This window comes from Syngnathus leptorhynchus, chromosome 3 (assembly GCF_054491065.1).
Source record: "Syngnathus leptorhynchus isolate UIUO chromosome 3, UIUO_Slep, whole genome shotgun sequence".
Classification (NCBI taxonomy): Eukaryota; Metazoa; Chordata; class Actinopteri; order Syngnathiformes; family Syngnathidae; genus Syngnathus; species Syngnathus leptorhynchus.
The window spans coordinates 2,203,722-2,224,582 of NC_141197.1; the positions used below are offsets into that span (position 1 = coordinate 2,203,722).

Consider the following 20,861-nt stretch of genomic DNA (forward strand, 5'->3'; position numbering starts at 1 on the left):
TCCAGGATACAATATCCTGATGATGATACTCATCAGGATGCCACCTGGACGTAATCAACTGTTATTTATTAATTCAAATTGTGTAAAGTAGCAAACTATATTTTCGTGTGAAGAACAATTTTCAGTGGGGCAATTTCAAACAAAATTTGAAACTGAGTATTGGGAGAGCTAAATTGATAGAAAAAATTACTGTCATCTGACTTGGAGAACATTTATTGTGCAGACTGTTTTTAATGTAAAAATATTAAAGAGGATGTTGACGCCAAATTTTTCATACATTATGTTGTATGTGCAGCCCAACTATCGTATTTTTTGGACTATAAGTCGTATTTTTTTTCATAGTTTGGGTGGGGGGGCGACATACTCAGGAGCGATTTTTATGTGTAATTATTCACAAATTATTATTTGGTTGTTAACACATTACTTGCTCGTAAAGTTGATCACGTCACATGTTATTTTCACTTTAAAACCCATGAGGGCACACTATGGCTGTGGAATAATTGGAGCCTCACTGAAAATGAGTTCCATTCACTGACTTCTGGAGTCAAGAGTTTTAATGATTTGGAGTGACACAGATGGTTCAATAAACTTTATTATTATTTTATTTATGTTATCGTTATTTGACATATAGTTTATTTAGAGTAGCAAGTCTATGTTGTTAGACTTCAGTAGTTTTCGATTGTCTAGCAAGGCCGTGAAGGCAGCAGGGGGGCGCTTGCGGTGTTGCCTCATAAGTTGAACTCTTGTTTTGTGATATAAAGAGCCAGTTACCAAACCCACGTCTTGCCTGGTACTTAGGTAAGGCTACAATATAGTTATATACTATATAACTAAATATAGTTATATAGTGTGTGTGTGTGTGTGTGTGTGTGTGTGTGTGTGTGTGTATATATATATATATATATATATATAGTATTCTATATTGTACTCCCCGGGAGTCCCAGCCGCAATCGGCGGCATAAGGGGAGTCCGCGCCGCAATCGGCAGCATACAGGGGGAGTCCCTGCCACAATCGGCGGCATATGGGGATTCCCAACCGCAATCGGAGTCCGCGTGCTATCGGCTCCATTCGGGGAGTCCGCGCCGCAATCGGCGGCATACGGGGAGTCTCAGCTGTAGCTATATAGTTTATATATCGTTATATGGGGCTGTGGAATAATTTGAACTCCAAGTGACGACAAGTCCGACGTCAGCGGCGCGTCGCACACGCGTCATTGTGTACACAAAAGACGAATAATTCGATGGATTTCATGATTTGGAGTGACACAGATGGTTTGATAAACGTGTTCTTTATGTTATAGTTATTTGAGTCACTGTTAATGTTACAACAGGCCCGTTCTCAGCTCCTCGTTTGTGTTTATATCACTATAGCATACCGTATCGTTTAGCCAGTTGTTGCTGGTTCATATTTGTTCTTGGTGTTGGATTTTGTCAAAATGCGACTTATATATGTTTTTTTCCCCTTTATGGTGCATTTTATGGCTAATACGACTTGTACTCCGGAGCGACTTTTACTCTGAAAAATATGGTAGTCAAAAACATTCTGGTTAATGTTTTGTTTGTGGAATTTGAATTCCCTTGTTTTTATCCATCTCAGGGGGCAGCCATTTTGCCACTTGCTGTCGACTGAAAACACAGTTGCCAGATCACAACCAATTGCGACTCACCAGTTTTGTGAAACTGAGCTATGATTGGTGGTGACCCAAGACCTGGGACCTGTATAGCTAATGTAATTTCTAGTCGATAGCCAGTGGCAAAATGGCCCCTGTGACTGATAAAAACAGGTGGATATTGCCTGTTAAATTCATGTTCTACAAAAAACACATTAATCAGAATACTGCGCTTTGACCAGTTGATCTGCACAGAACATATTGCAAAGAATTAGCAACTTTAGCTACGTATTTTATTAATATCAATTTTTACAATTATGCCAATTTTGAAATTATAGCGTCTAATACTCTTAATCCTAATTGAATTTCAAATAGTTGTACAGCCCTAATTTAACGTAGAAGATGGTAAAGACAATCTTTCATTTCTTAAGAGTTCAAATCACCACATTTTGAAGTATAACATTTCAACTAACCCGTGTGTTGTTTCTCTCAGCTTTCAGTTCTGCAATCTCTTCCTCCTTTTCCAGCAATTGTTCCCGGCACATATTCACCTCTTTTGTTAGTGCTGCAAACTCCTACAACAAAACAAACAGAATGTTCTGCTAACAGAATGACACTCTTATTCTACACTGCAGTATTTTTTTTTTTTTTACGAATTTTACCAAGTCGTCTGGCCAAGCTCACTTTTGAGCAATAAACGTGATACGCCAGGGTTTTCTCATTTACCGTATTGGCCCAAATATAGTACGACCCTGATTATAAGACGACCGCCTCTTTTTCAAGACTCAAGTTTGAAAAAAGACTTTTTGAACACCAAATTTAATTTTTATACAGAAAATAATTACAGTACAGCTGAAACAAATGATTAAAACAATATATTCAAGAGAAAAAGCATGTTATTTTGTCTCATTCAAATCATGCAAAAACTGTCTATCACATCTTAATATCTGAACATTTAAAGTGCAATCACATTTGTAAATGAATGGCTTCTGGTTTTTGAAATGTAAATAAACCTACTGTTTCTCCATTTTCTGTTATCTCTATTCTTATTTTCTTCTCTTTTCTTTCTTACCGCTATTTTTTGTTTTTCTTCTTTGTACTACCGCTATTTCTAATTCTCTTCTTCGTGACAGGGGTTCGCTTTGGCCTGGGGAGTTAAGTTCAGCATACGCTTTAAAGATACCTGGCGCCATCTAGCGTTGTGAATGGGTATAATGTCTAGACACCCCCAGGTTTTTCAGTGTTATTTCAAAGCAAAGAACACCGTCTTATATTTGGCCCAATACGGTACTTCACTGAGACATGTAGAAGTGTAATTCGCTGGTTTGTACAATCCAAAATCACCAACTGTAACCTATGTTGTGCAAATGCAACTGTTAACAGGGCTCTACTAAGTTTTGCACTGGTAACACAGACACTCTCATTTGGCATGCAGTAGTTTTGTAAGAATATAATTTAGAACAACCAGTAGCTGCTAAAACAAGTATGTTAATTTATACAACCAAAAGGATATATAAGATAAACAAGACCAAAAAAGGGGCGGGGAGGATACCACAGCAAAAACAACATCAGTGAAAGGCTGCGAATAGCTGAGCATTAAACAACTTAAAGTTTTATTTTTAATAGTTCAACAAAATACTACAAATACACAAATTTTAATGCTTCCAATAACATAACAAAAACATATTAGAACAACTGAACATGAAAGCATTTACTCTTAGATTTCTTGACACATTACTGATACTTTGTAATTTTTTATTTGTTTATTATTTAAGCCTTTGGATTGTAAAAAATTTCATTTAATATTTACCGTTTGATATTCCAACTATTAGACTTCGACGTCATGTTCTCGTTATGACCCTTTTCGTCTCAACAGCAAAATGAGAATGTATTACAAACAACAATACAAATATTCAATCACCGTTACATGGCACTTGTATCAGCCTGTAACACATGCATCAAATCAGTTTCAATGTTTTAAGTGACCTCTTGATACAAATTTATGGTTCAAGATTTCTAATTCTACATGCAGCACTGAAAATAGGCAAGAGCACACTCTTGCCAAAATGTGCAGTGGGTTGTGAGCGCCTCAGTGGATGGGAGCATCCTTTATAAATCCGTCTTTTATAAAGCAAATAGTAGTAATAGTTATGTTAGATGGGTGGTAACGCGACAATAGAAACTAATGGAACTGTCTTTTCATTTATCCCCCAAAGTCTTCTTTCTTTTTTCTGCTATTGCCTATCAAGATCTGCCTTCTGCCAGCCAATGATACGCCACAGGAAGCTGGTTTTTGGGTAATTACAGAGGAGCTCACTTCCTACATTCCAGAGCACAAGCAAAGGTTGTGTAGTACCAGTACCAGCGCCCATTTAACATTCTAAATTCTCTCCCTCGTTCAGCCTTCAACCCCGGTTTTCTCAACTGATTTTCTTTGTCAAGATAAATAGGTGTATTTTTTTAATCCCTTAAAGTTAGACGAAGCCTATAAATGTAAAGACGTAAGCTGCAGTAAACTGACAAGAAAAAAATTGCATTTTCAAAAGTTCGAAGTGACAAGACAAGTTGACTCAATCCTCTGTAAAAAGAATGTCTCAGTCGGTATTCTGTTTACATGACACAGCAGCCAAGTAACTTCTCTGTTTCTGAGCTATTGTGGATCACGACAGTACACAGATATTTGTAATTCAAAATATCTTTTCATGTGATTATTTCATCATATCCTCCAAATGTTTTTAAGTGAAAAGGCAAACGGACTCAATCCTCTAAAAATAATGTCTCAATTTGTATTCTGTTTACGTGACATAACACAGCAGCCAAGTAACTTCTCTGTCTTTGAATTATTGTGGGTCACCACAGTACACAGCTTTTTGTTATTCAAAATATCTTTTCATGTTATTTTAACATAATCCTCCAAAGTTTTCTAATTGAGGTGGATTAAGAAAGCAAAAACAAAATCACTTGTTACAACACAAATTATCTAAATATCGGCTACAACTAATACTAACTGCTACTTCTACTACCACTATTAATATTATTATTACTACTATAAATACTATTATTATTATTATAGTTTCCATGTTAGCGACAGTTGTGAAAATCGTTGTGAGACACTATACGGTATCAGTACACTTATTGTATATAAGAGCATTACATGAACATACTTATCATGTCACAATTATTAGTAATCTGGGCTTCCCTACTGAAACTGCTGCCCCCGTGACCCAAATCCGGATAAGTGATAGAAAATGGATGCGAAGGGTAAAATATACGAGCAGTCGGCGCTTCGCCGGTCCATTTACCTGCACTTGCCAGGTTTTATCTTAATATTTTGCTTTATCTTTTGAAAAAAAAAAAAGATTTCATTGAACCCATATTACCGTATTTTCCGGACTATAAGGCCCACCTAAAAATCCAAAATTTTCTCAAAAGCCGACAGTGCAGTATTTCATATCAAAATCGGCTGCTCTGTTAATGTTTTGAGTAAATTTACGGATCGATATGGAAGGGAAACATAGGTATGCAGTACCAAGGTGTTAGATCAAACTTTAGTCAGTTCTGATCATTTTATAGTGTAGTTTGAGAAATGTGATTGTTTACAGAGGGCTCATTGGTTATTGGCTAGTGGATGCATATCGCAACCCTAGTCAACCCTTTGTTGCAGTATAGCTTCTATTTTATGTGCCTTATAATCCGGTGCGCCTTATATGTGGACAAAGTTTGAAAATGGGCCGTTCATTGAAGGTACGCCTTATAATCCGGTCCGCCTTTTGATCCGGAAAATACGGTACTATCATTATCAAAAGTATCAAGATAAAAAATTATGTCCATAACGCACATTATTGCAATAATTTTACATGATTTATGTTTGCCATTTTTTCATGGTGAATGCTTTCAAAAGACTGCAAGTCCAAGTGCTTTTGTAAATTAGTAAGTAGTATAGCTGTACATATTGTATCTTGACCTTTGTATCGGGGTACGTATCCTATCGTAAGTTTAACAAAATTACCCAGCCATAAATCACAATTGCATAATATTAATGTTAATTTTTCTCGGTGATGACTGAAAACTGATCTGTCTTATGACTGCATTGGTTCTAAACAATTCATTAACGCATCAAACAGATGGACAACAAGCCAATCTTTGTGTTGAGTGTCAAGCCAGGTAATAAGATCATGTACGCATACTTGTCACGCTGCTCCAATGAAAGGCATCTGATACTGCTGCATGGAAACATCAAGGTTTCAAACATCCATCATTATACACTGCTCAAAAAAATTAAAGGAACACTTTGAAAACACAGATTTCAATGGTGAAAAAAAAAGTTGGATATCTATATAGATATGGACAGTTTAATGTCTCAGGAACAAAAGGATGCCACATATTTTGATGGAAATAGGAGCTTTCAGCCTACAGAGGGCTCAGTATATAGACACCCCATAAATCAAAGTGAAAAAAATGGTGTAGCAGGCTCGTCCATTTTGCCTAAATTTAATTTATGCAATTCAAAACTCTTTTCAATATCTTGTGTAGCCCCCACATGCTTGCATGCATGCTTGACAACGTCGCGGCATGCTCCTAATGAGACGACGGATGGTGTCTTGTGGGATGTCCTCCCAGATGTGTCTAAGGGCATCAGTGAGCTCCTGCAAAGTCTAACGAGCAACCTGGCGGCGTCTGATGGACCGAAACATTATGTCCCAAAGGTGTTCTATCGGGTTTAGATCAGGTGATCGTGAGGGCCATTTTATTGTGTCAATTCCTTCATCCTCCAGATACTGTCTGCACACTCTTACCACATGAGGAATGTCGTGGATCAGGAGGAACCCAGGACCTATTGCACCAGCGTAGGGTCTGACCATGGGTGCAAGGATTTCATCCAGATACCTAATGGCAGTCAGACTGCCGTTCTCTCGCCTGTAGAGGTCTGTTCGTCCCTCCATGGAAATGCCTCCCCCAGACCATCACTGACCCACCACCGAACCGGTCATGCTGAATGATGTTGCAGGCAGCATAGCGCTCTCCTTGGCTACTCCAGACCCTTTCACGTCTATCACAGGTGCTCAGGGTAAACCTGCTCTCATCTGTGAAAAGCACAGGGCGCCAGTGGCGGACTTGCCAATTCTGGTGTTCTATGGCAAATGCCAATCGAGCACACGGTGCTGAGTAGTGAGCATAGGGCACACTACAGGACGTCATGCCCTGAGGCCACCCTTGTGAAGTCTGTTTCTGACTGTTTGGGCAAAAACATTCACACCAGTAGCCTGCTGAAGGTCATTCTGTAGGGCTCGGGCAGTGCTCAACCTGTTCCTCCTTGCACAAAGCAGCGGATATCGGTCCTGCTGATGGGATGAGGACAGTCTACGGCCCTGTGCAGCTCTCCTAGAGTAACTGCCTGTCTCCTGGAATCTCCTCCATGCTCTGGAGATTGTACTGAGAGATACATCAAATCTTCTTGCAGCAGGACGGATGGATGTCATCCTAGAGGAGTGCAAGATTCAAGAAGAATTTATTCGCCATGTTTGAGCGTGCCAAACAAGGAATTTGACTTCGTTACATCACAGTCTCTGTTCAACATATAGGTGACTAACAACACTCAGGACATATGAAAATGACAACTGACAATATTCTCAGCCATCCCCTGATCTTAAACTCCCATGAGGGCAAGGAAAAACTCAAATCTCCGACTAGGGGAAGTGAGAAACCTTGAGAAGAGACCACAGATGGGAGGGTCCTACTTCCAGGATGACCAGGCTGCAATGGATGCAGAGAGGACACATAGTGCAAACAGTGTAGACAATCCAAAAAGGTGTGGAGAGCAGGATGTTATTGCACAGCAATGACTCTGAGACTCTAAGAGTGGTGTGAGTCCATCAGAGCAACAGCCTGGGGGAAGTAGTTGGACAATCTGCGCAACTTCAGGAGGATTAAAAAAAAATCGCCTCATGCTTCCAGTCGTGATAATGACTCTTGCTAAAGCCAACACTTGTGGAAAAACAGTTAAAAAAGATCAACAGGGAGGAGCTTGAAATGGCCTCCACCTGCAAAACCAGTCCTCTTTTGGGGACCATCTCGTTGTTGCCCCTCTAGTGTACCTGTTGTTAATTCCTTCAACACCAATGCAGCTGAAAGTGATTAACAACCCCCTCTGCCACGTGCCTGACCAAAACCTTATCAGAAAAATGTAATTGAATTCATGCCATACCCTGATAAAAAACAGTTCCTTTAATTTTTTTGAGCAGTGTATGTTAAAACTGCCTATGGCATTCAATTTTGCAGTGCAGGTTTTGTTTTTCCCTCTGAGCAACATTACACATGTAAAATAATTTCACAGCATTCACAAAAGCCAATCATAGCATGCTCAGCTAAGAATGTGCTATACATGCCAGGCTATTACTTGCTAGATATTAGAGGACAAAACTAAAAACAAAATAAAATATTACTTTATTCCTTGGGTGCACATTTTTCTGTCACCAAATATAATTTGTGTGAACTGTATTTTTCTAATATTGTGAATTGTTTGAATAAGATCTACCAATTCATTTTGTAATGAATAACTTCCCTTGACGCGCTTCTTGCGAGTCATCTTGATAACTCAGGGAATTCTAACTCTCCAAACCCATTTATTCTTTAGCTTTGGGTTTTGAGAATCACTAAGGGTGTGTTACAATTGTCATGATTTTACAGTGTGTTTTGCCAATTTATTTACACAGCCTGCACTGTGGTTGGAATTTATAGAAATTTCTGTTCTGCTCTGATCATGTTCAATAACATACATGATTACTAGGGGTGCAATAGTACAGATAACCCACGGTATGGTCCGTACTTCAGTTTTTGCACCACAGTTATCCATGCAGTTTTAGTAGACTTTTTTGTGCCAACAGAAAACCCTTTTTTGTCTATTGAAACATTGCTTTATTTTGTTTTTCAGCTGCACTTTTTTAAAAATCTGAGATGAATGTAATTAATAATGATTTTGACACTTCAAGAGAAAAATGTGCAACCCTCCTGCAGCTGGTAAACAATTACCGTAATTTTCGGACGATAAGTTGCCTTTTTTGTCATGGTTTGGGTAGGGGGGGGCGACTTATACTCGGGAGCTACTTATATGTGAGTTCAAAAATTTTCTAAATTCAAAAATCCGCAATGTAGTGAAACCGCGAAAAACGAACCACGATGTAGCAAGGGATTACTGTCATTTGAACTGCAAGTGACGTCACCCGTGCCGCGGGTCAAAGGATTCGATCACCGAATGACGAAGATTACGAAGGGCCCCACGTACTACCGGCATCATTAGCGGCTTTGTTTGTAAGTGACACGGAGGACAAAGAGTTTGAAGGATTTAATGATTTGGAGTGACACAGAAGGTTTGAAAAACTATTATGGCTTTTACGCACGCCCGGTCCTTCTCGACAGGAGCTCTCTTTCACCTCCGTGGATGGAAGTCGGGGGCCGGCGCTCGGCCGGGTGGCTGTCCGGGGAAGGTGGATGGGGCTCGGACATGGCTTTTACGCACGCCCGGTCCTATTTATGGAGCTCTCTTCCACCTCCGTGGCTGGAAGTTCAGTAGTTGTTGGCTCGTTGAACTCTTGTTTAAATAAATAAAGAGCCGTTTACCAAACCCACGTCTTTCCTGGTACTTTGTTAACGCTACAATATAGTTATATACTAGATCTCTGCAGCGCACGCGCGGCGTTGACATAAAGAACGAGGAATTTGATCGATGGATTTAATGATTTGGAGTGACACAGATGGTTTGATAATATTGTTGTAATATGATAGTTATTTGAAATATACTTTATATATCGTTATATGGGTCTGTGGAATAATTAGAAATACAACTTACAACGGGTCCGACGTCAGCATATGCGGCGCATACGCGACATTGTTTACATAAATGGATTTAATGAATTGGAGAGACACAGATGGTTTGATAAACGTGTTATTTATGTAATACTTACTTGAATAACTCTGAATGTTACGTCAGGCCCGTTCTCAGCTCCTCGTTTGTTTATATGTCACGTTAGCATACCGTATCTTTTAGCCTGTTGTTGCTGGTTCATGTCTGTTTTTGGTGTTGGATTTTGACAAATAAATTTGCCCCAAAAGTGCGACTTATACGCCGGTGCAATTTATATATGTTTTTTTTTCACTTTATTGTGCATTTTAAGGCTGGTATGATTTATACTCTGGAGCGACTTATAGTCCGAAAATTACGGTACAATGGATTTATTTCATAGGAGTAATGTTATGTAGTTTGTCCAACTGGAATGCCTGTGTCATTGAGTGTCTTCCACTCATCTTAAAGTTTGAATATGTTTTTGATTTTTAGCTCAGGAAACCATGAGTGTGATTGATCGCAGAAACAATTACTTCTCTATGAGTTTTTGGAACATTGATAAGGCTCTACCCATTCTGTAAACATGAAAGAGAAAGGGGCAAGCTCCTAGTCTCTCCTGAGCAGAAGAAGTCCAAAATAGCAGCTGTACTTTTGGAAAAGCAAATGAAACTCTTAACATATGACTGCTAACATTTACAAGTGATTTTTCTAAACAAGAAGCCCAAAGTAACCGATGAAACTCAGACCTGGCAACCATGGATGAATTGGCCTGCCACCAGTTCAAGAGCGTGGGTGCCGGCCTAAGCCCAACTGCGATTGGACATGAAAGGGCTTTTTACCAGCTCGAAGGGGCTCATGGATGGTAACCTGTGAATACCTCAGTGTGAAATGAACACAAAAACACATTCCACTTTAGACATTTGTATTTTTGAGTGGAAGGGTTTGTGGGCAGTGCTTAGGTGGTGGACTGCATATGCTGTAGAGCATAGGTGTCAAACCTAAGGCCCGGGGGCCAGATACATAATTTTATGTGGTTCGCAAAGACCAATTTTGTATCTACTTTGTGTCATTAGTAAAATTAAAACTTGTCTTCACTTTTTAAAAACAAAGATATTGCTAGCAATTTTTATTACATTTATCTTTTTAAACTGTTTGAACAGTATTTATGAGTCCCTGATTTCAAAACTAGTTATTCATCAGTTTGTTGTGTAGCCTATATTATATGTATATAGGAGATGTTGACAGTCATAATGGCCATCCAAGGGAAACTATGACAACAATGTGGCCCACAACAAAAATGAGTTTGACACCCCTGAAATGTAGAGGTGGAAATTGGGGAAGTTATTATTGAAACACCACAGGTGAATTGACGGCATTTAAATTGCAGGGAGAGGCGGTTCACATTAATCCTTGGGATAACTAAAGCCCGTTTCACACTACAAGATTTTAAAATATTTAAATGAAGTAATACACATACAAACTGAGCGAAAATTGAAAAAGAAATTACAGATATGACGGTTAGCTGGGAAATCTCCCAAAACATTCCGAGATTAAATGTGACACTGGAGTAAACAAAAGTGGCAGATCAAGTAGTGAAAGCATTTTTTTTGTTTTTAACAGAAAAAGAGTGTAAAGAAAAAAAATGAGTGGAGACAGGGCGAGCACCGACTTTCTGTTGCGCCATGGCTGTTTTCATTTTGGATTTCCCACCGCGCTTCCACGCCTCCTCGTTTTCAGATTGGCTGCATGTCACTGACAATTGGCTGCATGCTCGTTTGTTCTTGGGGAGCAACACGCACGTTGTGAAGTCGGGCCAAAACAATCCAAAATGAATACCCCACTATTTGAGGTGGGACGTCCTCCCGAGCAGTCAAGATCAGTCAGAGCACCACACGCTGCATGATAAGTCTCCACCTAAGCTTGTATTTAGACATGGATGGTTTTCACTTTACAGCAACAAAATTGTTTAAAATCAAACAATTTGACAGAATAATTGATTCCCTCAAAATTGTGAACTTTCTCATGGTCTGATAAAAGTAGAATGATTTTTTTTCTACCTCCCAAACCTCAAACTCTTTTGGAAAAGGACTTAACTGTTACTCTGAAAGGCAAATTCTGGATCTGGCCCCCCATAAAAGTCCATAAATATAGTTACAGTAAAGCGCGGTTGGTAATTCATAATCAGCAAGAAAAAGATTGAAGACATACTATGTCCTTGTATCTCTCACCTGTGGCAAAGCAGTGTTGAGTTGTCTCTGGAGGGAGTCCCTTTCGTGGCTGACCTCATTCATCTTACCCTGAGCCAAACTCAAATTTTCTTGGGTTTCCCTCAGAGTCTCAAGAAGACGATCCCTCTCCTCTAACATAGACACCATCAGCGATTCAAAATGACCTTCAGAATCCGATTGTAATGGGGAGCCGGACCCTCGATGACCTGTGCCACCTCCTCCATTAGGCCCTTCTGTCTCACTGATGGTGGGCATCACTTCACACATCATCTGTAATCATGAATTGGAAGAGACATTAGGACATGAGCAGGAAAGGAATCAGAACAATACTGAAGCATAACAATAAAAGATCAATGCTGGCTTTTACAGGCAGTGCAAAGGAGGCTATGGTTGACGACAATTAGTTTGACTATAGGCTGTATATGTTCTGTAGGCTTCTCTCAGCAACCTACCAGCTACAGCCAGGCCTATTTACAATAGTGGGCTGAACCTGTCTGTACACGAACCGACACTCCAGTTTGCAGCAACAAGTACATAACGAGAGGTTTTTCTTAACTCATTCATAATTTGTTTCATTTGCATTTTAGTTAAATAATTTCCCAAAGGTTGATTATTTTTATTTACTGATTCTTTTATATGTTTTGTTCATAAATATTTCTCTTTCAAAATTTAATAATGAATGGCAAAGTATTGTAAAACAGTCGAACATTTTCTTTAATTCATATATTTGTTGGACGTGACAAAAAAACCTAAGTTAATATATTCGGTATGTATTTACTTAGAATTAATCCGCCGATTAATAAAAAAATAAAATTCCCCTTTCAAATATCAGCATCGGCCTAAAAAACGTCTGATTGGATGGCTCTGTTTTGCGCACAGTATGAAAAATACAGCTAGAAAGATTGAGTAGATTACAGACTGATTATTCTTCCTCATATGTAACCACCAGACTCGCCAACAGCTTCGTACTCCAAGCTGTCAGGATCCTGAATTCTCTCCCCCCTCGGGTGCATGAAGTCCTTTTCTTTTGCGCTTTGTTCTGGCTGTCTACTGTATGCACGCTTGCTCCATTTTGCTCCTCTTATTTATCTATTTATTTATTTATTGTTTATTATTTGGGTTATTTGATTATTACTTATTCATCGCTCTTGTCTATTCGTTTTTACTCTTTGTGCTATTTGCTTGTATGTGTTGTGTAATGGTCTAGTCACCGTGGGACGGTGGTAAACATAATTTCGATCTCTTTGTGTGTGAAGAAATTGACATTAAAGCTGACTTTGACTTTGAAAATGCATGTCAGAAAACAAAGTAAGCAAACAGAAGAATCTGACTCCCCAAGTTGTTTAACAATATTAGAATTGGAGGCAAGTCATTTTGATATCAAGTATATCCATGTCTTGGCTGAAAGAAATATGTTACTAAACGCTGCACAGATTTGAGACAGCCAATGGTCATAATATCACAAATGCATTTGCTGTGACAGCCAACACACTCGAGTCAACAAAGCATATTGCTAAATCTTATTCAAAAAACAAATCAGCTGAAAGTGCTTACTGTTAAATCGTTGCAGCAATAAGCTGTTGTTCTGTTCAGAGATCAACAGTAGCCCCTGTTCAACCATAGGAAACTAAGAAAACTGCATTTTTTGAAGTATATGGTTAAAGGTTACAATGACAAGTTGTGATTCTTACTATCACAACCAGTTTCTAAACCTAGAATTTCACATCCCTCAGACAGATTGCTAGACAACTGCCTGAAATCATGTGAACTGGATTTTGCATTCCAACAAAGAAACAAATTGAAGCAGGAATAAGGTAGTAGAAAACACCAGTTCGATGGCCTCACATGCAAACAACAATCATTTACCTTTTATGGACTCCCGGTTGTTTCACTGCATAATCTGATAAATGTGATTAAAAGATGGAATATACTTACAATGTGTGTGCAAGGGCATTACATGCTGACAAACATTTCCCTCACACTGCTGCACTCAAAGTACTTTTACAAATGTCACCCAGAAGCTGTTGTGGGATACCATGTTCTGTGTGAAAGGCAAATAAATGCCAGAGCTACACTAGTAGCTATTTTTGCAGAATATCTGCGTCAAACAGGTCATGAGTTCATGTGATGGTGGTTGAGGTGGTTTGGGTTAAGCATTTGTGTAGTGTGTAGTGACAGATGGTTGGTGCAAATGCATCATGGACATCATGTACACCAAAAGACCAAGTAGAGATAAATGGAACAATATTTTAAATTTATTCTTGGTCAACATTATCTCTGTACAAGACCCAGCTACAGGACTATCTTTGATATTCAATGGACTTTAAATGAGTTGACTAAAGAAATATTTCTGATTATCTCTACAGCTTAACACATTTTTATGTTGCATTTTAGTCATGTAGTAGCATGCTTTTAATAGATAAAAAACACACACACAACTAACTCTTCTTTACATATGTAAAAGTCTGCCTGTGTAACACAAAGCACTTATCACAAAAACCTACTGTAAATTCTTACAATAGAGCCCAACTACGTATGCTGTGTTTGTAGTTGTTTTGTACTGGACTTTATTAATTAAGTGCCAAATACTGTACCTTGAAAAATCAACAATATTTCCCACTGGCAGGTAAACGACGTCCAGGTGCTCCTATCAAATCGTGAAGAGGACTACCAAAAATCCAAACATTAAAATATGAACTCCACTCAGAAACTGGGAAATTGTATTAAGGCTATGGATATGTTTCCACAGTAGACAAGGCCTCAAAGCAAGCCCATTGAGCAGGGGGCAGGATTCCAACTTCGGCCGGCTAACTCAGTCAGAGCTAGCTAGCATTAGGCAAGTAAACCGGTGATTGATTCGGTAATTTGCATATCTAGAAGTGTTTTTTTAACGTTTCAAACCAACAACGACTTTAAAAAAGTAAAGCGCTTCCGGGTGAATGTATCACTTTAAAACAAGTAGACAGCAAACCGTTAAAAAGTACGCTGACGTGGAAACAGCTGTGCGGTTACTACCCTTGGCTTACTTTAAAGCTAAATTCTTTGGCTTTATATCCGTTTGGAGTCAACAGTTAGCCAACGTTAGCTACTAGCCAGCTAGGTGGCTAACGCTCGCTAGTTAGAAAGACTAACTTCGCCAAGATAACGACGACGACGAGTAGTCGAAAAGTTTATCAAAAGCCAACATATCTCGAGTCTATGTGCCCGACATCGTCTCGAGTGTCGATACGGTTTTATACGCCAAGTTAAGACGATAAATTAGACAAAAACAATTAATCGCGCACGTAGCTTTAGCGAGTCGGCTAACATTAGCTTTCCGTCGACTCTGAGCTGTAGCGTCACCACATCGAGATCAACTCTGAAACTTCCAGACAACGCTTGAACGTTAGTTTCCGTCAACTTGGGGAATCCACAATTCGCATAAAAATCCCATTGTTTGAGTTTCCAATGTCCTTAATTTCTGGTACTTCCACGTTAGCGTCTGTCAGTCCAGTCTTTCTCTGACGCCACTGGCTGCCAGCTTGGGCAGTCGGGACAGCCAATGGTGGGCTTTCAGTCGCAAGGTCCTTTCACGAGCCTGGTAGTCCGCGGCAGGGGAGCCCTTCCCGGGTTGGCAACAGCAGGGGAGGGCGAAAGCTGCCACGCTCTCCTTCATGACAGCGACTCACCAGAACAGATTAAAAATAACACAAATATTTCAAATATTTGCACGCTGTTCAACGGTGCGAGCAATCCTCACCAGGCTGTTTATTAGTCAAGTAGTGGTAACAGCTTGGTCGGCATAATTAATTATTTGCTAATTGTTATCAGCAATCTAAGGCTAAACCCAATAGTGCAATGTGACCTATTGTATATACAAACATTATACAAATGCAATATCCAAAGTGTATAGGCCCAATTTTTATTCCACCCTTTTCTAATTAGTTTTTTTCACTCTGCAATTAAGAAGCATGAAAATGCATTTATTCTAAACAACGAATTCAATTTCACCAACATAAACATGTGAGGGATTATTATTAGTATAAATACTGTCCAGTGCAGTTCTACTGTACTCAAACATCATTTGTTTGACCTACATTCTTGGTTGAACGGCCAATAAATCAGTTGCGCCATCTTGTGTTAAATCTTTGTGGAGGTTTCAACACTTTGATGAGCGTGTACGTATCTGATAGCTGATGTTTGTGTTCTATCTTTTGAAATCGTATTATTATTTCATATTCCAAGTATACTTTAAATTTCTTGTTTGTCATTACCACTGATAATTATTCTAACGTTTGTGCCAGTGTGATTATTTGTTTCAAGTCATTACTTGAGCAGTGAGTGAGTGACGGTGGGAAAACGTAATTTCGATCTCTTTGTGTGTCTTGACATGTGAAGACATTGACAATAAAGCGGACTTTGACTTAGACTTTTGACTTTGAGTGCTCAAATACGTTTGTATCTTTGTTATTTTGTCACACTAGGTAACTGCTGATAACCAATAGCAGGGCTATTGCGCTAACATGTATCTGTCGTGTAACTATTGTGTACGGTACTGGTGAAATGTGAGCACACAAATTAAAATACAACTGAAATGAGGTCAATTGTTTGTATCCAAGCTCTGGCTTTCCTGTGTGGGATATACACCCGCCCCCCTGCTTCTGTTGATTTTCTGTGGATGCTCCATCTTCGTTCTTATTGCTTCAAGGTCACACCTCAAACATATTTGAACAAAAATGAACATGTTGGATATTGTATGACAGTGTTTTTATTGATTGTCAAGCAGGGGTATCAATGAACTTACATCAAATACAGAAAATTTCTCCTTGACTTGCGCTGCCTTTGTGGTAGGATCACACCACAGATTTATTGCTCTAGTTTTTAATATTACAAACAAATCCACCGGCAACACTGGATGATTGTATTTTTCTGTGTAGATTGATTTTTAAAAAAGAACATGTAAGTTACCCTGAATATTTTTAGCAAGCACAACGGTAAGTTCGTATACATGCAATTATGATTGTTGTTACAGTTACACTCAATTACATAATTCAATATCATTAAGATTTTACATGACAGGGTGTTCCAATCAAGGTTTTCATCCGGTCGATTGCAATGCCAATCGTCCATAAGTGAGATCGGCCGGTATCAATTCTAATCACATTGATTGGCTCTTTGATTTTAGAGCTACTCCCAAATGATTATTTCAATAATCAATTAATATGTGAATTATTTTTTTATTAATTGATGATGGGTAAAAAAAAACATTCCATTCAAATTTTCATTCTTTATGATTGACAAACAGGACATTATTTCATTTTGACAACACACAATTCAGTTTACTCATTTGGTCTGTAACAGGGGGAAAATGACTGACTTTGGATTGAACAAAGATAATCAGTATGCATCATGGAGGTTTACAGAAACATGAGAATATTTTACTGTTGAGAGGACTGGAAGATTCTTTGTAATAAGGGAGAGAACATTTACAGAAGATGAGGGAGATTTTAAGGAGCCTTTTGATGAGATCGTTGTTTTTGACTGGCAGTGAAAGGCATTGATCGGCATATACCAGTCACATTCTTGTCCACGGAAATTGGACGATTGCGATTGCTGACTGATCGATTAGAACACCACTAGAAACTATAATTATTTTCTAAACAATAACAAATATGTCTGAATATATGCACGCCCCAACCATTATTTTGCAAACCCAAATTTAGATGTTCAAAGAACCTCGAAATGCAATTTTGTATGTCGATAATGTATTTTTTTTTTTTTCTACATAGTGTCTGCAGGTGTTTAGCTTTCATTAGTTGGCAAACGCTGATACCTAGCCTTTGACATTTTGGCTTTGTACATGGCAACAGCGCTGATCATGCCAACAACTGCGAGAAGACATCCAATGATGAATACGGGGTTCATATTCAAATTTATTGCTAGAGAGAAAAAGAGACACATTTTTTAGACAGAAAAACAATGTATATGTGCTGTTGAAAAAAATGAAATTATATTTCACATCATCCTACCTGTGCTTTCATTACTTTCTGGTGACCTTTTAAGGCACAATGGCCCTTGAGAAACAAAATGGTTGGCACTCTGGATGACAGCCTCTCTCTTTACATGATGCTGGTTACCATCTATCCATTTAGTATCGATGCATCCATGTGAGCACCTGGTGTTCAGATTCCCCGCCTCACACATCAAGACTGTGACAGCTGATGTACACCTGAATAAAATACGAAAGGGGTTGTTATTATATTCCATCCATCCATCCATCCATCCATCCATCTTGAAAGAAGGTCCAAAGCTTTCCAAACACCACAAGTTCCAAATAGCAGAGGATGGTTTCAACCCATCGACCTCTGGGTTATGGGCCCAGCACGGTGCCGCTGCATCACTCTGCTGCTCACCCCAAGCCATTCATGGTAGGTAGGTAGGTAGGTAGGTAGGTAGGTAGGTAGGTAGGTAGGTAGGTAGGTAGGTAGGTAGGTAGGTAGGTAGGTATGTTAGGCAGGTAGGTATGTTAGGCAGGCAGGCACGTTAGGCAGGCAGGCAGGCGGGCGGGCAGGCGCAGGAAGGCGCAGGCAGGCGCAGGCAGGCGCAGGCAGGCGCAGGCAGGCAGGCGCAGGCAGGCGCAGGCAGGCGCAGGCAGGCGCAGGCAGGCAGGCGCAGGCAGGCGCAGGCAGGCAGGCGCAGGCAGGCGCAGGCAGGCAGGCAGGCAGGCAGGCAGGCAGGCAGGCAGGCAGGCAGGCAGGCAGGCAGGCAGGTATGTACTTCCAGAAGTCAACAACAATCCCTTGGTCTTGCTGACGTTCAGCAGGAGGTTGTTGTCCCTGCACCACGTGGCCAGAAGGTCGACCTCCGACCTGTATTGAGTCTCCTCGGCCCCGGTGATGAGACACACCAGAGTCGTGTCGTCGGCATATTTCAGCACTCACACCACTCTTAGAGTCTTAGAGTCATTGCTGTCCAATAATATCCTGCTCTCCACACCTTTTGTGAATTGTCTACACTGTTTGTACTATGTTTCCTCTGCATCCATTGCAGCCTGGTCATCCTGGAAGAGGGACCCTCCCATCTGTGGGCTCATCTCAAGTTTTCTCATTTCCCCTAGTTGGAGTTTTGAGTTTTTCATTGCCCTCCTGGGAGTTTAAGATCAGGGGATGTTTGAGAATATTTTTTCATTTTTCACGTCCTGAGTGTTGTTAGTAACCTAAATGTTGAACAGAGGCTGTGATGTACCAAATTAAAATTCCTTGTTTGTCATGCTCAAACATGGCAAATAAAAACTCTTGAATCTTGAATCAGAGCTACACATCGTAAAGCGGTGCTGAACGAGCACAGAAAGTTAAGCAAATGGCAGCTAGCCTGCAAGCTCAACAGCAAAAAAATTTTCGTGCCAACAAAACACAGGAGAACTCCACAAGAGCAAGTTATGAAGTCTTTGAACTTATTGCTCAGCACGGCAAACCGTTTTCAGGCGGTAATTTCATAAAGCAGTGCCTCATCAAAGTCACAGAAGTAATCTGCCCTGAAAAAGTGCCGGATTTCAACTGTGAGTTTATCCAGAAACACAGTGGTGCGGAGAATCGAGGACTTGTCAGCTAACGTGAAACTCCAGCTGAGAGACAAGGCTTGTGCTCTTGATTTTTACTCAATAGCATGCGATGAGAGCACAGATGCCACAGACACCGCGCAACTGTTAATTTTTTTCCGGGGAGTAGATATTTTTTGCTGTACGGAGGAGCTGCTTGAACCAAAAAGGCACAATGACAGGAAAATCTATTTTTGAAGCTGTGTCAGAAGCAGTTGAAAAGAAAGGGCTTAAATGGGACAAGCTCAACAAACAGAGCTCCGGCCATGACTGGCGAGCGCAAAGGAATGGCATCCTTGGTCTGTGCCAAGGTAAAAGAGAGCGGAGGTGAGGGTGTTAGGATGCACTGTATAATCCACCAAGAAGCACTGTGTGCCAAGACTGTCCAGCCTGGCGATGTAATGAACACTTTCGTAAAAACTGTAAACGTAATTCGAGCGAGAAGACTGTACCACAGAGAATTTCATGCTTTCCTATCTGATGTGGATGCTGAATACGAGGATGCACTCTACCACTCTGATGTGCCGCAGCTCCGTGCTGCAGCGTTTTTCCCCTGCTGAGATCAGAAATAGACCAGTTTTTAAAAGAGAAGGGTCGACCTTTTCATGAGCTAAGTGACCCTCTGTGGCTGGCCGACCTGGCATTTTTAGTTCATCTTACGCATCATCTGAATACACTGAACAAGAACCTACAAGGCAAAGAACAGCTGGTGCCACCCCTGCATGCGCACATGAAAGCCTTCTGCGTAAAGCTCCCCTTGTTTGAGACACAGCTATGAGGCTTTAATGCTGCACACTTCCTTACGCTGTCTGAAATCAAGTCTGCTTTTCCAAACACCGACCTTTCTGCTAAAAAGGAGAAATATGTGTTTGTGATTGCCTCTCTCAAAGTCAAAGTCCCACAGTCAAAGTCCCAATGATTATCGTCACACATCTGGGCGTGGTGAAATGTGTCCTCTGCATTTAACCCATCCCCATGTGATTTTGATCCATCCTCTGGGAAGAGGGGAGCAGTGAGCAGCAGCAGTGCCACGCTCGGGAATCATTTGGTGATCTAACCCCCCAATTCCAACCCTTAATGCTGAGTGCCAAGTAGGGAGGCAATGGGTCCCATTTTTATAGACCGGCCAGTGTTTGAACCCACAACCTTCCAGTCTCAGGGCGGACACTCTACCACTAGGCCACTGAGCTCTCATGACGGAATTCAACCAGCGTTTCCAAGAATTTTATGCCATTGAAAACCAAATCAAGCTGTTCTCGACCCCCTTCCTGGTGGATGCAGAAGAAATGGAAGAGAGTCTGCAGTAAGAGCTGATTGAAATTCAATGTGATGATTCTCTGAAGAGTCAGCATCAGCTTCTCCTCCTCCCCGAATTCTATCAGAGTTTGGATAATGCCAAGTTTCCTCTGATGAGACGCCATGCAAAAAGAATGATGACCCTGTTCGGCTCGACATACATATGTGAACAAACATTTTCTCTGTTAAATCAGGACAAAACCAGACTGAGAACCAGAATGACTAATAGCTATCTCTGTTAGTCCTTCGTGTCTCAACCACCAAACTTTCTCCTGACATGTCAGCCATCCTTCGATCCAAAGGAGAGCATG

General features: G+C 40.2%; 1 protein-coding gene and 1 long non-coding RNA gene across 8 annotated transcripts in view; both read right to left on the reverse strand.

The window, feature by feature from the left end:
- The window catches only part of ppfia1 (PTPRF interacting protein alpha 1), a 66,344-nt gene extending 50,933 nt beyond the window's left edge, over positions 1–15,411 (reverse strand). For 2 of the 7 annotated variants that reach the window (XM_085908480.1, XM_085908477.1), the window contains exons 1-3: positions 14,273–15,409; positions 11,679–11,948; positions 2,084–2,185 (exon numbers count right to left, since the gene is read on the reverse strand). In XM_085908480.1, the coding sequence (XP_085764606.1) occupies positions 2,084–2,185; positions 11,679–11,948 (372 nt within the window). In that variant the 5' untranslated portion in view covers positions 14,273–15,409. Of the gene's footprint in view, positions 1–2,083; positions 2,186–11,678; positions 11,949–14,272 lie in introns of all 7 variants that reach the window. The other 5 variants (XM_085908481.1, XM_085908479.1, XM_085908475.1 and 2 more) reach the window with 4 other exon arrangements.
- A 1,037-nt stretch (positions 15,412–16,448) lies between these two features.
- On the reverse strand, positions 16,449–19,880 carry LOC147058847 (uncharacterized). The gene is made up of 3 exons (XR_015065746.1): positions 19,707–19,880; positions 17,687–17,886; positions 16,449–17,596 (listed from the first exon to the last, which is right to left on the reverse strand). It is a non-coding gene; the product is annotated as an uncharacterized LOC147058847 (long non-coding RNA).
- Positions 19,881–20,861: the final 981 nt, after the last annotated feature.